The sequence below is a fragment of the Ciconia boyciana genome, chromosome 4, assembly GCF_034638445.1.
Source record: "Ciconia boyciana chromosome 4, ASM3463844v1, whole genome shotgun sequence".
Lineage (NCBI taxonomy): Eukaryota > Metazoa > Chordata > Aves > Ciconiiformes > Ciconiidae > Ciconia > Ciconia boyciana.
Genome location: NC_132937.1, coordinates 12,996,543 through 13,013,505, shown reverse-complemented (window position 1 = coordinate 13,013,505; position 16,963 = coordinate 12,996,543). Strand labels below are relative to the sequence as shown.

General features: G+C 35.0%; 1 protein-coding gene across 12 annotated transcripts in view; it reads right to left on the bottom strand.

Annotated features, from left to right (window-relative positions):
• The window catches only part of LOC140650503 (myocyte-specific enhancer factor 2C-like), an 83,971-nt gene extending 71,231 nt beyond the window's left edge, over nt 1–12,740 (bottom strand). For all 12 annotated transcript variants that reach the window (XM_072858868.1, XM_072858869.1, XM_072858873.1 and 9 more), the window contains exons 1-2: nt 12,687–12,740; nt 3,502–3,705 (exon numbers count right to left, since the gene is read on the bottom strand). In XM_072858868.1, coding sequence (XP_072714969.1) covers nt 3,502–3,705; nt 12,687–12,740 — 258 coding nt within the window. The remainder of the gene's footprint in view (nt 1–3,501; nt 3,706–12,686) is intronic.
• Between the last annotated feature and the right edge of the window lie 4,223 nt (nt 12,741–16,963).

Sequence of the window (16,963 nt, the reverse complement as noted above, 5' to 3'; positions counted from 1 at the left end):
AATGTGGCCGTGATAGTTCATGCAACACGACTAGACTGGGGGTGCAGCGCGTTTAAATTAACGCTGTCGCCTTTACTCTGATGAATGGCTGCATATACAGTCCTTAGAAAATAACCGTTGACCAAGTCTGAGACTAGGACTGGACTTAGCCGCACCTAGACTCTTCTCTGAGAAGGAGTTTAGAAAGCAAGGGGGTCCTGTCTGAACCTCGTGACTCAACGGGAGGGTTCCCCCCCTCCTCAGCCACTCCTCAGACTCCTACACGACAGTAACTCTTAACGCAACAGGGGGAGGGGGAGGTAGAAGATTCAGGAATTAAGTTTGAGCCTGGGAAGAAGGGAGGGGTGGGGGGAAGGTATTTTTTATTTTTGTTCTTATTTCTCATTATCCTACTCTGTTTAATTGGCAATAAATTAAATTCATTTCCCCAAGTCGAGTCTGTTTTGTCCGTGACAGTAATTGTTGAGTGATCTCCCTGTCCTTATCTTGACCCATGAGCCTTGCGTCGTATTTTCTCCCTGTGTCCAGTTGAGGAGGGGGAGTGACAGAGTGGCTTGGTGGGCACCTGGCAGCTAGCCAAGGTCAACCCACCAACATGTGCTTTTTAACTGAAGCATAGGTGAATGCAAGACTGTGGAGTGAGTGGTTTGGTGGGTAAGGACATAAAGACTTCAGTTTTAGGAATCCAGTTAACTCTAAACAGAAGTCTCAGAATGAATATTTTTTTGCAGAACTAAGACATATCATAAAACCTCCACACAGATTTCGGTGAGACTTAGAATAATTGTCACTGTTGCTTAGAATAGACAAACTTGAGTGTTGAATGCAAATTTTTTCTCCTTCAAGAGTGTGCATTGATTTTTAGCCACCAGTGGATGCTATAAGTGTATTTACTGGCTAATAGCTGAAACAGGTTAATCTGGTAGATAATTTTTATGAGCTGAAGAACTCAGAAATGCCAAACTGCATGTTGATCAATTTAATTTTGAATAAGACATCTGGAAAAGACAATTTCATGTGCATCACTGGGATAATCAGAAATATATACCTATATATTGGATAGGACCAAGATAGCTTTGCTTGACTTGCAATAATACAAGTATTAAAATTAAATTTAAGTCATTTTCCCTTGAAAAAATAGTGTAATACTTATTAGATGCATGATACTTGGTGTCTTCTGCTACTTCAAATAATAAATTGTGGCCTGAAGGCTCATTCCTTCAGAAATGCTAAATATAATTCAGCTCAGTAAATAAACTGAAAATGCCCGATTAATAAAATTAACAATTTTAACTAAACCTACATGAAAATTCATGTAATCTTTACATTTGAATAGCAGTGGTTTAATTTGAAAGTAATTAACTACATATTAGGGATCTACACTTTTGATTTTCTTTAAATATAGGTTGTTCAAAGAAGTTATATCACATTCTAATGACCACGGTAAAAAAAAGTAACTAAATAGTTAATATTATGCAGAATGTGAACAGAAACTGAATTCTAAATTAAAGACCTTTATATGGCTGACAGTTTTTTTTCAAATTTTTATAAGGCCACCTAAAAATGTTTTATTTTGTTGATTCTGTGCATAAATCTGTGAGCACAGCTATGCCCTTTTCTTCTGCTGAAATATAGTTATATAGTTAAAAGTCATTTGGTTGAAAATGATCAGATTTAATAACACTGATCCTCAGCTGCTGTTGATTGCTCTGGAAGAACAAGATTAAAAACTTGTAAGTGTGAAATGTAGCTGTCTGAAAGCAGAAAAAACGGACTCCTTACAAGGAAAATATGTGTAATGTAGTCAGTTTAACTGATCAATTTAAATATTTAAGTGTAGCAGATTTATATTCAGTACCTAAAAATATATCCAAACTACAAGAGCCAAGCCATCTCTCAGATTGCATACTTTTGTGGGCTTTATTTCCCTATTATACTAGTAATTGTGATGTTAATTATCAAGTAAAGGCATGATAATTACATGTCTTTTTTGCTAATATGGGACTCTTGTTCAAAACCTACACTCTGCACAAGTACTCCTTTAATCCTGAAACAGTACTGGCTTTGGTGTGTGTAATGGGAGTCTTGTGGACGAGATGATTGTATTTAGGGAGTTAGTGATCTTGAGCAGCCCACGTCTGCTCTATTGGGCCTTGTACTTAAGGCTTGAGTAGCCCCTACGTTAGCATGAGTAGCTGCTGTAAGGAAACCTGCCAGAACGCCTTGTGTCGGCCTGTGCTGTGTGCTGGTGGGTGTTATGACAGAGATAATGTTCCAACCTGTCAGGAGAAGATATATGATTATGTTTGTTACACAAAATAAAAGGCATGGGAGAGAAGAGGAACCTCTCCACAAATGGGATTTGTGCAGCGTACTGGGGGAAAAATCCACCCAGGGTCTGTCTGATGCTGCATGAAAGCAGGATTCCAGTATCTGAAGGGACTTAAAATTTAATCACTATCTATATTCCTCTTTGTACTCTATCTCATTAAAACAGCTATTTTATTAAGCCATTTGTTGTCATGCTTTTCTTATTGAGATACGGAAATAACCCTGAGATCTCTCTCTCTCTCTCTCTCTCTCCCCCTCTCTCCCCCCCGCCCTGGTGCAGAACAGTGTGACTTAAGTATTTTGCATTACAGGCAGAATATTGAAAGCTGTAACAAAAAAATATTCAAATGACTTCATTCAGATTTGACAATACATATGGAAAAAACATATAAAATGCACTTCATTTAACCTTTTCTGCTTATTGTTAATTACTCAAAATAAATAATATTAATTTCAGTTACCTACTTTTATTTGGCTGCTTTTACAGGAGTAAAAAGAAATGCACACTGAATTTTTAGTGTACCCACAAAATTACACATCTGCTTGCAAAATTGCCTATCAGCCTGACCAAATTAGGCCACTGTTCATGCAGGAAAGGGATTTTGCAGGTACAGTGTTCTTTCTTAAAAATCTCAAAGTTACAACAAATAGATATTATTTAAAACTTTAGATTTTCACTCAAGTTTCTTGAAAAATCATAGTCCTCATGATCAAAAGTCTTCATTCATGTTATAAGCATATTATAAATCCCTTACCAGTCACCTACTCACCCATTCCCACAAGAAAGCCTTCAGGAAAGAATAAAAATATCACAGGAAGCTTTTCCTGTTAAGAATATTCAGGCTATGTACCACTAAAAGAGGACAGGGGATCATTTTGGGGACAGAATTTGTATTCTACAGAACAGAACATGGGCTGACCAGAGGTAACAGGGCTAAATGTATTGGTAGCATTTATGAGCAAATTCTCATTGATTTTTATATCTTTAAGACAGGACCTCATCCTTCCAATACTTTTTAAAATTATACCATTAGATGCCTAATCTTAGGTGCTTTGAAACAATTTTTAAATATTGCTCTGAGTGTTTTGCTATTACAACAAGATCTTAATTGAGTACCTCTGTCTCAGAGCAAACTCAAAAAAGAATCCTCACAAAATACAAAATCTTACCTCAAAAATATCCAAATTTGTTTGACTCTCATGTGGCTCATTGTACTCCGTATATTTCAGCAATACTTTGTCCATATCAGTGCTGGCATACTGAAACAGTTTGTTGGTGCTGTTGAAGATGATTAGAGAAATCTCACAGTCACATAAGACACTAAGCTCATAAGCCTTCTTCATTAACCCAAATTTCCTCTTCATAAATGTCACCTGGAAAAAAAAAAGAAAAAAGGTCCACATAACATGTGACTGCTGTAGTCTTTGAGTTGAACAACTTTAGAAGAGCATAAATAAATAAAGATCCAAAATAGAATATAAGTATCCATGTGGATGTGTTATGTAACTGAGGAAATATATGTAATTCTCATTGCACAAAACTCAAGCTACAAATAAATAGTATGGGACATAGTAGCACTATGTAGTGTTGATGCTACTTTTGCCCTTCTTAAAGACTCTGTTTATACTGCATACATCTTTCCCATCAATATTTTAAAACTGCACCTCAGTGTAAAAGAGATATGGTGTTCATACAAAAACACAATAGTTTTGAAGAAATATCTAGTTGTTACTGGATCTGGCTGGGATGGAGTTCACTTTCTTCATAGCATCCCATATGGTGCTGTGCTTTGCATTTGTGGCTAAAACAGTGTTGATAACACACCAATGTTTTGGCTATTGCTGAACAGTGCTTGCACAGTGTTAAGGCTTTCTCTCTTCCCCCCCTACCCTCAGCCAGTAGGCTGGGGGTGGACAAGCGGTTGGGAGGGGACACAGCCAGGACAGCTGATCTGAACTGACCAAAGGGATATTCCATACCATATGACATCGTGCTCAGCAACAAAAGCTCAGGGAAAGGAGGAGGAAGCGGGGACATTCATGGTTATGGCATTTGTCTTCCCAAGTAACTGTTACGCGTTCTGAGGCCCTGCTTCCCAGGAAGTGGCTGGACATCTGCCTGCCAATGAAAGTAGTGAATGAATTCCTCTTCTTGCTTTGCTTGCGCTTACAGTTTTTACTTTTTTTAGTAAACTGTCATTATCTCGACCCATGAGTCTTTTCCCCTTCCTTCTATTTTTCTCCCCATCCCATGGGAGAGAGGAGTGAGCAAATGGCTGTGTGGGTATTTGGCTGCTGGCCAGGGTCAACCCACCACACTAGTGTTAGTAATTCAAATACATCTTATTTAACACTCAAGTTCTCATGTGAGAAATGAGAAATAAAGCAAGAATGAAGAACAAACACTAGATGGCCAGCAACAAATATCATCTTTGAAATAAGGTCTTACCATGTCAAAGTAGATGCTTAGAAATATGAACTGTCAGTTTTTAGTATGTGACTCTGGTCATATTATATAGGTAAAAATAGGGATGTGCTTAGAAATTCTCAGTAAATCAACTATTGCCCTAAAGCTTTATGCAAATCCTAAGCAGTATGTACATAATTATCATTTTCCAAAGGGACTGTTTTGACAAAGACCTGCACATCAAATAAATGCAGGGTTTTTTTTTAATTTCTGCACTAGCTTACAAGTTCCAATAAGATATGTAGCTTAGAGTAAGAAAACAGCATGAGATGTTTAAGCTAATTGTATGATTGAATTTGTTTCTTCTTCTTCTGTTTCTTCCTACATGCACTTTCCACTAAGTGTATACAATGACTGTGGGGTTTTTACATCTTTGTTCTTCTCCAGGAATTTTCAGTGACAAGATTTTTAAAGAAAAATATGGCTGCTGAGAGCAGCCCTGCAGAGAAGGACTTGGGGATACTGGCAGATGAAAACTTGGACGTGTGCCGGCAATGTGCGCTTGCAGCCCAGAAAGCCAATCGTATCCTGGGCTGCATAAAAGGAGTGTGCCCAGCAGGTCGAGGGAGGTGATTCTCTCCCTCTACTCTGCTCTTGTGAGACCCCACGTGGAGTACTGCATCCAGCTCTGGGGTCCCTAGTACAAGACAGACATGGACCTGTTGGAGCAGGTCCAGAGGAGGGCCACAAAAATTATCAGAGGGCTGGAACACCTCTCCTATGAGGAAAGGCTGAGAGAGTTGGGGTTGTTCAGCCTGGAGAAGAGAAGGCTCCAGGGAGACCTTATTGCAGCCTTTCAATACTTAAAGGGGGCTTATAAGAAAGATGGGGACAGACTTTTTACCAAGGCCTGTAGTGACAGGACAAGGAGCAATGGTTTTAAACTGAAAGAAGGTAGTTTTAGATTGGATATAAGGAAGACATTTTTTTCTGTGAGGGTGGTGAGACACTGGAACAGGTTGCCCAGAGAAGTTGTGGCTGCCCCATCCCTGGAAGTGTTCAAGGTCGGGTTGGACGGGTTTTCTAAGCAACCTGATCTAGTGAAAGATGTCCCTACCCATGACAGGGGGTTGGAACTAGATGATCTTTAAAGGTCCCTTTGAACCCAAACCATTTTATGATTCTATGATTAAATGAAAGGCCCTTTAAAGAGCAGCGAAGGAACCTTCAGCAGCCTCCTTCCATGTGCTTATAACCCTTCAGCATAACTTACAGGTATGAGACAATAGTGATACATTCTGGTAAAAGAACTATTGTCCTGGAAAGCCTGAAGCATAATGAGCTACAACTTGCTGAATAGTCCAGATAAAGAAGAGTTAGCTATATATTTTCTATTATATAGCTATATATTTTCTATTATATAGCTATATTATTTTCTATTATATATCGTATTAATTATAGTTATAACAAATAAAATGTTCATGATTAATCTGTATTAAAAAGGCTTTGTACTTCTTTGTTATGCCCTGTTTTTAGTATATTAGTACATAAATAAATGGTCAATAACTTAAAATAGCAATATAATTTAGTTTTCCCAAATCCTAAAATGATGGTGGATCTTCAATATTATTTTTTTTCTTCTTGAGTTAAGAGGAGGGATAATTTGAAAATGTGTTAATTAACAGATGATATAGCAACTCAGAAATTAGTAGGTTAGGCAGTATCAAGTATGCTTCACACTTTAACTTATAAATTAAGATCTAAAGAACAGATAGGGATGCAAGAATAATAATGGTGAATCTCTGCTATTTCGTTTCCTTTAGTTGAATCAGACAGATAAGATTAAATCCATTATTTATAGATGTATATATATGTACATGTTCTAGGCAAAGACATCACATTAATGAAAAAAAAATCAATCAAAACCACACTGGCTAATACAGTATACAAGATAGCGGACTTTTTTCTTTATCCTATTGCTGTTTCTGGCAGGTATAAATAGATGTTTAGGATAAAACCCATGTTTACTAGTTCTGTGCAGCTAAAATGTTTGTAAGGTAAAAGTCAAAGAATATTTCATCCCCTGCTGAGCAAATGGTCAGGAAGCACATTTGTCTGCATTTCCTTTCATAACAGGAAGTATGTAACTTCTTCCTCTCCACAGTGGCTTCAGTTCTGTTTCCCACCTCCAGCTCTTTCTCCCCCAGGGTTTTCCAATCCATTCCTTGCAAGAAAGCAAGGCTGTGCTTGTGTCTGCATTAGTTTTCAGCTCTACTGTGTTGGGAGATGGCTTCTTTAATATTGCAGTCTCTTTACTTAGGCTTCTTGCTCACACTTCAAATTAAAAGTAATTTGACCTAAAACTTTACCTTACACTAATTCACTGTAAATTATGCTCAAAACATACATTTGTAATACAAACACACTTAACTACATTCTAGAAATTCATGACTCAGTTTAGCATCTCTCTTAAAACTTTACCTCTGAGGTAGTCTGGCACAACATGAAAAGTGCTATCAGGGCTGTGCAGGTTGCTACAATTTGGGAGTCATGAAAACTTGGGGTGTATTCTTTGCTTACATAAACGTAACTTTTCTTCTGAAAAAAATAGGACTAGGGCCTAACTGTAATGATATATTCCAAGGATATTTCTTCCTATGTGCAATTTAATGTAAGCAAGAGGGGGAATTCAAATATATGTAAAAGATAAAGAGAATATTATATTTAAGACAAAGGTTCATTGGACAGAATGATGCTTAGTTGCACAGTTAAGCATATATGTTTTCATGTAAAAAGAATTCTTTGGGGGGAAAAAAAAATCCTAAAAGATCTTGAATAAAATCAAGACACCCCATGAAGGAAGACTGAAAATATCAGGAAACTGATGGAAAAAGTTTATTCTGTAACTTGCATTCATTTTAGCGCTAATATGCAAGGCTCTCTTCTGTTTCTACAGGGGAGGTTCTGAATCAGCCAATAATCTTTTACTCTTTCCTTTTAAATAGAGCTGAAGCATAGATAAAAATAGATGCACAAGCCTGAAATTAGTTTTGAAGCTAGCAGCATTAGCTAGAACAAATCTAGGTCTTTCTGCAAATGGTCATTTCCTTCCAGGATATTCTTCCCCTGCCCCATAACCTCACTGTACTTATATACTTTAATTCATTCTCTGTTGAGATAACTGCAGCAAGTCTTGTTTTATACCTCTACAGATTTGCTGGAATCAAAGAATGATAAAAAGTTTAACACATGAAAAAGTTAAGCATCGAGTGTTTATTACTGTAATAGCCCATAGAATTGCAGAGACATGCTATTTGAAAAGGGTGTCTTAATATTTAAGTGTCTTAATATTGAAGTATACACTTCCTATGGTATTTAATAACACTTAAGCCCCCGGCAGCTCATTACAAATTGAAAGATGTTGCAAACAAAGTGTGCAGTCATTAGCTAAGCTCAGCTCAGTTTAAATTGGGAATCTCCCAACAGCATGCATCACAAGCAGGAAAAAAATGCAGAACTAATGTACAAGACAATCAGAGGGATAAAAAATGGTGGCTTGCCATGTAAGACCAGATCTTTCTTGATAATAACTAGAAATATCAGCATATTAAAAGTAAGAGCATGTTCCAAACCTGATATTAGAATGTTGTTGGGTCAATATGCCCTCTTCCTGAGTCAATGTGCCTCTGAATTTAGCTCACAGACCATGGATTTAATGAAACATTTTGTAAGTGACCTTGTAAACAGTAATACAATACCATTACATCCTTACACCTATTTATTTTAAGCCTGGGCAACCCTGCTTGGACTGGTGTAAAGACAGCTTCAGATGATCCCAGTCTATGGTTGACCCCAAAAGGCCCTCATTAAAACTAACAAAAATGTTTCAAACAGGTAACAACAGAAATGGGAAAAATTATAAGGACTTTTCTTAGGGGAATGAATGAAAATTTTCCTTTGTGTGTTGACCATGACAGAGCTAGTTGAAATATTTTTTCACTTGAAAATAAATTTCAGCCATGTTTTTACAAATATCCTTCCTCTTTTTTCAAACAACCCAGATTTCTTCACAGCAGCCTTCTCCAATCTGACTGATAGGAATTACTGCATAAAGAACTTGTAGCAGTCAGGAGCTTCCAACATCAGATGTCACTGCTAATATTTTTGGCTACCAGTTCTATTGGTGGTGCCACTGATATAAAGTATGCAGTCTATTCTGATGGCTCATTGGCAAGGCTATCACAATCTCATGAGCTTGAACAGCACTATCAAAAATGTCTTATTTATCCCACATTTACTAAGACTATATTATCCAATGTCATCATAATAAAAAGGAAGTCTCTGGTCACATTGGCTACTTATAACAGGATTCTCTTGAGACCTCTAATTTAGATTTAATACCATGATGGTAACCAAAATACCTAAATAAATACACATTTATTCTAACCCTGTCAGTTATTTATATTCCTTCTTCCTGTGGCTTAAAGCAAAGTGAAAGGGATTTTTTTCTGATAGCTATGGGTATTTCTGAAAGTTTCACAGCTGAAGAGAATTTGGAATCATGCACAAAAGATTCAAACATCCTTGCCCCCTTTGTCACCATACAGTAACTGAGGGCCAGGAAAATATAGTCAACTGGCAGCCCACATGAAACAACATTAAATGAATGGCTCCTAGTTAAAAGCCTGGATTCTACACTTAAGTCAACGACAGAGCTCTCATGCACTCCAGGGTAACAGGACTGGGCTTCTAATGTCTAGGCTGCAGTAGTTTTCTTTTAACTTATAAAAGTTTCAAATAGTTTCAGGAAAAATAGATTGTACCCCAATATTGCACATTTCTATGAGATTTGCAGCCAGAGACATATAACTCTTTAGGCAGTTTTAACTTACATTTAATACCAGGATGGTGACTAAAGTACACAAGTCCAACCAACTAGACTTGCTCAGAAGAAATCCTCTTGAAGGGAGATCAGCACTATTTTTGTCCTTTCCAATCTGCTAATAGAAGCACTTTGAACAGTAGAAGAGTTTCCTACCATAGCAGACAGTAGTGTGGAAGAAAACAGCTGTTATACTGATAGGACAAATATGTTCAATGGTTAACCTAAATAGCTAGTCAGGACACTGGGCAAATGATTGGAAAAGCAAGGACAGAAATTGTCTTCCACAAGCCTTGTAACAACGTAAACTCTTTTGCAGAAACTGTTATCCAAACAGCTTCCTCCTTGCAGTGGTAGAGGGTGGAAGAATTCAGCTATTGCTGTATCACGTGGTTCTGATACATGCTCCACCTATTTTTTTCCCTGTACATGCTGCCCTGCAGAGAATTTGTGATTGAAAAAAGCCAAGGATGCATAATCCATGTATATCATATTCCCATCTAACATGCCTTGTACTTTGAAACCACACTGAGTTTGATTATAAATAACAATAAGTCAGTTTCAAGTCAACAGATTTGCTGCTGTTCTTGCAAACATCTTCTGGTGAGCTAGTAAGAAGGAAAAAAATCCAGTCTTATAAACTAAATAGTCTTCTTTCCATGTCATGGCAAATGGAGCTATAAATAAGCATTGGAGAACTGTGCTTCTGTTGGGATTTTAACTTAATTAATCAAAAACTTTTAACAGTTTTTTCCTCTGCATCCATTTAATATATTCTATACATTAAAAATATATTTACAGCAGGAATATAAACCAGCTAGCATTTTAACATTACCGTACACATATAAATTAGAAAATAAATAAATGATGCAACTCCCCACAGAAGCAGCAATAGCTTATGAAATATATTATATTTTAAGAAACAATAAGACTTCTGAAAAAGTATCTCATATAAATGGTTAAAAAAACAATCAGCTATTAGCAAAAAATCCAGTTGTGTTTAATCATTTATATATGGCTAAAACTGAAAAGCCTTATCCCACAGTTCAACTGAACCAATGGAAATCTTTTTATGGACTTCACTGAGCTTTAAATCAGGGTGCTAAATGTAAAGAGGACAAAACCAGTGGAAACACTTTCTAAATTATATTTCAATATATTAATAGAAATGCGAAGTAGAATCAAGCCAATTATAGTATGTGGAGGCTAAAGCACAGTAAATCTATATCTTCAGCTTCACAGTGTATCTGGCTAACCAGAACTATGGAAATTATCAAATCCTAGCAAGATAAATGCTTTCTGCACTAATACTACAGTTGTTAATATTCTAGTGTTATAGTTTTGTTGATAATTATTAGTTCTGAAAGCTGGTGCTAGAAGTCTTGAAACTCTACAGTGAATGACTTAAACACTTGCTGTATCCATTTTTTTAAAGCAAATTTATCTTCTTGAAAGATACCTGATTGACAGAATTGGAGATTTAAATCCTCCATAAGTCCTGTATTTGAGTAAACAAGTTGATGCTGAAGGTGTTGTATAAACTAATGTTACTAATAGCAAAATTTTGTAGTTTTATTTACAAAATGATAATTCAGGTACACTTTGAAAAGAAACCATGGTAGTATGGGAGAGTTCAAAACAGTGTCATAACAGTTAATGATACATGCAGTTCAATATTTCAAATCCAATTTCCATTCCAAATTATAAACCAATTAAAAGAAATGTGGTGGTGGTTTTATATTGACATTATTGCTTTTTATCTTGGCTGACAGCAATAAGTAACCTTTAAGGAAATTACAAAATGTATTCATCATAAATCCTTGTATTTTTTGCTTTTAAATGTGATTTTCTGCCATGAAGAACACAAATGACTACTCACAATACAGAATTTACAAATTCTGGGAAAGCATACTTTAAAATTATAATTTGTCATTATGCCTAGATTGAGTTATTTATGGCATTATAAAATCCTTGAAATCTAACAACATAATCATTTATTATAAAACAACCTTAATATATGAAGAAAATAATAGATCAAATGAATAGAACGAATATACTAATAGTAACTCAATATCAGGTGCTTAAAAACAATTACAATTACAAAAAGATTACTTCTAAATTTCAGCCACATGTATGCAGAACACTAATTATAGTGTTAAACAATCTTATTGAGAATTTCTCACAGTTGGGAATCTCCAGTTTCAGCAAAACACCCATCGGATACATCAGATGTAAACAGCAGTAGCTTTTCACTGATTTTATTTTAAGATGGCAATTGTTGAATTTTATTTTTCTGAAAACAGAAAAGCAGTCACTCTAATTTATGATCCTATTTTAACTAGTAGCGGTAGTATTGCTAATATGTGACATTGAGCTACTCAGTCATTTTATTTAAAACAGTGATAATAATTATTTAACCAATCCTGATAGACCTATTTAGCCATAGCATTGGTAAGGGAGACTTTATTTTATGACTGTAACATGACAATATTATTGTGTGTTGTTTTTAGAATGTGTTATGCTGCACAAATTCTTTTTAAAATCCACGTTCAGACAAGAACATACCAGATTTTTGTATGAAGTACCATCATTTTTTTATGCAGGAGGTAAAAATAAAAGCACTGCAAACATGTAGAAATGCAAATAATTTGAATCTGTGAATTTAAAAGAAAGTCCTCATGCAAATAAAGGCAGAATATAATAGGTCACAAAATACAGTACTATAAGCTTGAATGCTGTAACAACTTGCATATGTGCTTAACAATATATAATATACAGTAAAGCCAAAGGGACTACGAGAAAGGACCCAAAGTAAAGCATACACATCAGTCTTTGTATAATCAAGGCCTAGAGTAATATATTCCTATCTACACATTACTAAATCTGAAAAAGCTATGTGTGAGGTTTCTGATTGTTTCCAGAAGTACCTTTTCTTTGATAGTCTTCCATACATTGTGTATATGTATACATATGTATATATACAAAATTATCACTGTTTTAAACACTTCTGAGAATAAGGCACCCTAGAAATATATGATGTTCAAATACAGTATTTTTGCTACTCACCTGTCTGTTACGTTCATCCATAATCCTTGTAATCTGAATCTTTTTTCTCCCCATAGTCCCCGTTTTTTTTCCTCTCCTTCCTTAAAATTATGTATTTTCCCTTTTCTTTTCTTCCTTTTTCCCGTTTCCTCAAAACAAGTCTCCTTCTTCAGCACTTGAACTACTCAGCTCACAGTCTCCTCCATCCTTTCATGCTAAACACACAAACAAAATCAAATGTTACTATAAAATTGATAACTAGATGAAAGTTACTATAGGGAGTTGACCAAGTGTCCTAATTATAATTTAGTGTACAAGTAAATTATAATAAATATCTACTGCATCTATAAAGTAAGAAATGCATAGGGAAATATCAATAATATCATTCAGAAGTTTCTTTTTATGAACAAGCCCACAAATATTTCAAGAAATGAGTAAAAGGACTGAAACGTACATTGTCAAAACTAACAGAATTGGGTAACTAGTTTTAAATATCACTCACTGCACTAATATGAAAAATTACTTAAATCAGAGAGTTAATGAACCTTTCTGTATCTATGCATGCTAAGTAGACCAGCTAATTCATTTCTGAAGGGAACACAATGTTGTGTTGTGACAGCAGAGGTGATAATGTCTGTCATTATGCAAATAGGATGCACCTTTATTAAAGTGTTCTTTGATATATGAGAGATCAGCTAGTTTAAATCCAAAACTTTTAACCTTATTCTTTAAGAATATAGATTGGTGCAAGTATTACTCAAGATACTTCAAGAAAAAAGTAGTGTTTTCCCTCATTTCATTTTAGAGAAAATTTCAAACCGTTTTGACAAATTATTTATAACTAGCAAACATGCACATCTTTCCTTCTAAGAATTTTTGCACCAGAGGCCAAGCTATGTAACACAGAGTAATAGGGAATGCAGAATGTTTTGAACAAATATTTTCAGTTTTAGTAATGAACTGATATCAGCTCCCTGAGCTTTACGATACCAGTTCTATTGCAAAACAGTCAGACAAAATATATAAAAATACATAATAGCATGTAATAAGCATTCCCTATTTCACAAAATGTCATAAATCACAAAATTAATTTTTATCACGTGCAAAATATTTTAAGCAATAAAAGATAGGATAAAAATATAAGAAAATACACAAATTATGTTCATCTGGTACTAAAATAAAATATGCTTATTTTTTCTGGTTTTAACCTGTTTATCTATTTTTATATTTAGATATTTTGAATAGAACAGCATAGAGTTCTTTTAAATACAGAAGAGAAAACAAATTTGAACAAGATTCACTTAAAATTATTTTCAAATGTTTAAGTTAGTTCCATATTATATTAAAAAAATTTACTTGGAAATCAAAATTTAATAATTTTAAAACAGAGGCTGGTGTTTCCTTATTTATTTTAAGCTCATCGTCTCGCAGCCAACCTGATAAATTCCCACAATATGTTACATAATGCTAAGCCAATATTCTCGCCATTTAATCCATTATTTGGCTCTGATTCAAAGCTACTGAGGTAGAAAAGCTAGACCTCACTCATTCTGATCTTCAATTCTCTCTTGATCTTCTTTGCATACATTAAAATTTAAGCCACTCAGTGTTTTATTACTCTAAGAAAAAAATGAGTTAACAGATAAGCAGTCAGTTGGAGATTTATAACTGGCCACTATGATATAATTAATTTGCTGGGAAAAACAAAATTTCAAGTATAATATTCACTACCTTTTTGTACATGAATGCCTTTTTATATCACCCTAAATAATTATTGTAATACAGAATATGGCATGTAAAATGGAACAATTCATATTGCCAATATTATAAAGTGCAAAGGCTGCAACATTTTTTTGCTGCTTTTCACCTATTTGAAAAGAGTTCAGCAACTTTTCACTGCTTAAAAAGATACAAAGGCACTTGATAATATTAAAAAAAAAAAAAGTCCAAAACACTGAAATAAAGTAGTTTAATGTATTTATAAAACTTTTTTCTAAACAGAGCTAGGAGACAGTCTTATCTGATGTTCAGTGTTGACAAACAAACCCAGTCTATTTTTAGAAACAGTTTTAAATTTCCTTGGACTAAGTTTCTTTCCTGTTTTTCCTATAGTCTTACCTCTGATACAAGGAGTGTTAGAATGGTTTTTCCTATGCACATGCAGGACCCAAAGGAGTCTAACAGGCTTTCTCTGTAACAGTAAGCCAATATGCTCATTCACAGCAAATGCATATGGAACAATTTCCTTTAATTCAGCTGAACCTGGTGGAACTATTGGCTTACAGCACTATGCCCGCCTATGGTCTAATTCATTTCAGTGTAGAAGGTCAGGGTGGACAGATTTGAGCAGTGGTGACATGATTAGCAAGAATGAGAGCTGCTTTGCAGATAAAGATTCTGATGCTGAATGAGTTCAGAAAAATCACTGAATACTTAGGAAATCTACCAGGAAGGGCACAAATCTTAGTGGAGTGGCAATATGGTGAGTGTCACTTATCAGTTCTGCATTTAAGACTAACCTTCAAACAGCAAAAACTTTTATAGACAGTTTAGAGTCAGAACACTTAATTCCTATGATCTACACAAAATTATATTAAAATAATTCATGCAACACTTGAGGAGCTGAATTTTGTTTATTACCTGGAGTAATCCACTAAATACACTAATTTTACTTTAAGTGGAAAAATAGATGAGCAGGAAAATAAAGGTGAAGGGGAACAAGGATGATTTTGTTATTAAATATTATCATACAGTCTGAGAGAAGCTGAAGGAGAAGAAAGAATGTGTTAGACCATATATACCCAATATACAATTTGCAAAGAAACATAATTCTGCTTCTGACAGGCAGCAGGTTACATTTTCTTGCATTGATAAAAAAAATCACTCTCCCATTTGCTTTTTGCTTACTAGTCTAATTTCAAATAAAAGCTATTCAGTTTGTCTAGCAAATTTATTTATTTTTTTTCCTTGATACCTTCAAAGGTTGGCGACTTCTGTGTCAAAAAGAATGTAAATAACTTTGGAGACCAACAAAACTCCATGGCTGTTTTAGGACTTCAGCAGTGCTCCCAATACTTTTCTGAAAGTTCCCACAGGATTAAGGATTACAGTATTAAGTATTTAAAGTTCTTGTTAACTGATAAATTGTATTTCCCTAACAAAAATAAAGCAAGAAAACTAGCACTAGTTAGAAAAAGTACTACAAAACTCAAATAATACTGCAGGCTTTCATTACCTAAAAGAATCTAAAAAGGCACTTAAAATTATTCCAGAAGCTTTGTCAAAATAACTTTTCACAAAAAAGAAACCTTCCAACATAATGACATGGTTACATCCAAACAATTTGCATTTAAAGAAATACAGTTACATGCTATGGTGTTACAGTCTTCTGCATTTTTTTTTCAAACTCAAACATTAAAAAAAAATCAGACTGCTTACAAAAAGAGGAACTTCATTTTTGGCGGGCTTCTCTTCACTATATAATTTGTCAGAGACAATCTGCTGACAGAAGATTGATCTGAGCCTTGAGAAGGGAAAAATCCTAATGGACAAGTGCAGCAGATCATTCAATCACACCTATCTCTCTTTTGTACATTCACACAGATGTATACATGCACACGCGCACACGTGCACACTCACACACACTATCCCCTCTCTGCAGAACAGAAGAATCTTGATAGAATGGCAGGAAACATGCACAGAGTGGTCAGGGAAGGATATGATGTCAGCAACCACAAACAATAAAAGGTATAAAGGTGCTTCCTTCCCTAAACTGTTCCAGAAGTGCAAAATGGGAACCAAAACTCTCCACTTCCTTCTCCAAGCAGAACTGTCTGAATCTGCTCTGCTGCAACACCCCAGACAGAGAGTTCTTTGAACAAGTCACACCAGGGACAAGAAGGAGTATCAAAACAGGAGATTCAAAATGTTTAATTTATAAACAAGAAGGCAGCCAAAGAAAAACTAAGTTAAAATGTGCTAGGGATTAGTATTTTCATGGTTGCTTTACAAAAGAAACAAACTTGCTGTAAAGATGTCTCTGTTCCATTAGGCAGCTTGCATTCTCAATGGATTAACTAGATTAAAATTAAAGAATCAAACCAAATCTTCAAACGAAAAATGCTGTCCCCATTCTCTTACCAATTCTATACTGATAAATAAAAATCAATTATAGATCTATGAAATAAATGCAAGTCTTTTTGTTTACTCAAAAGTTTTGAATCAGATTCAAAACAAAAATCTAAATGTACTGAATAAGAAGGCATCAGCTACTTGTCTGATGAAAAATTAGGTGCAAA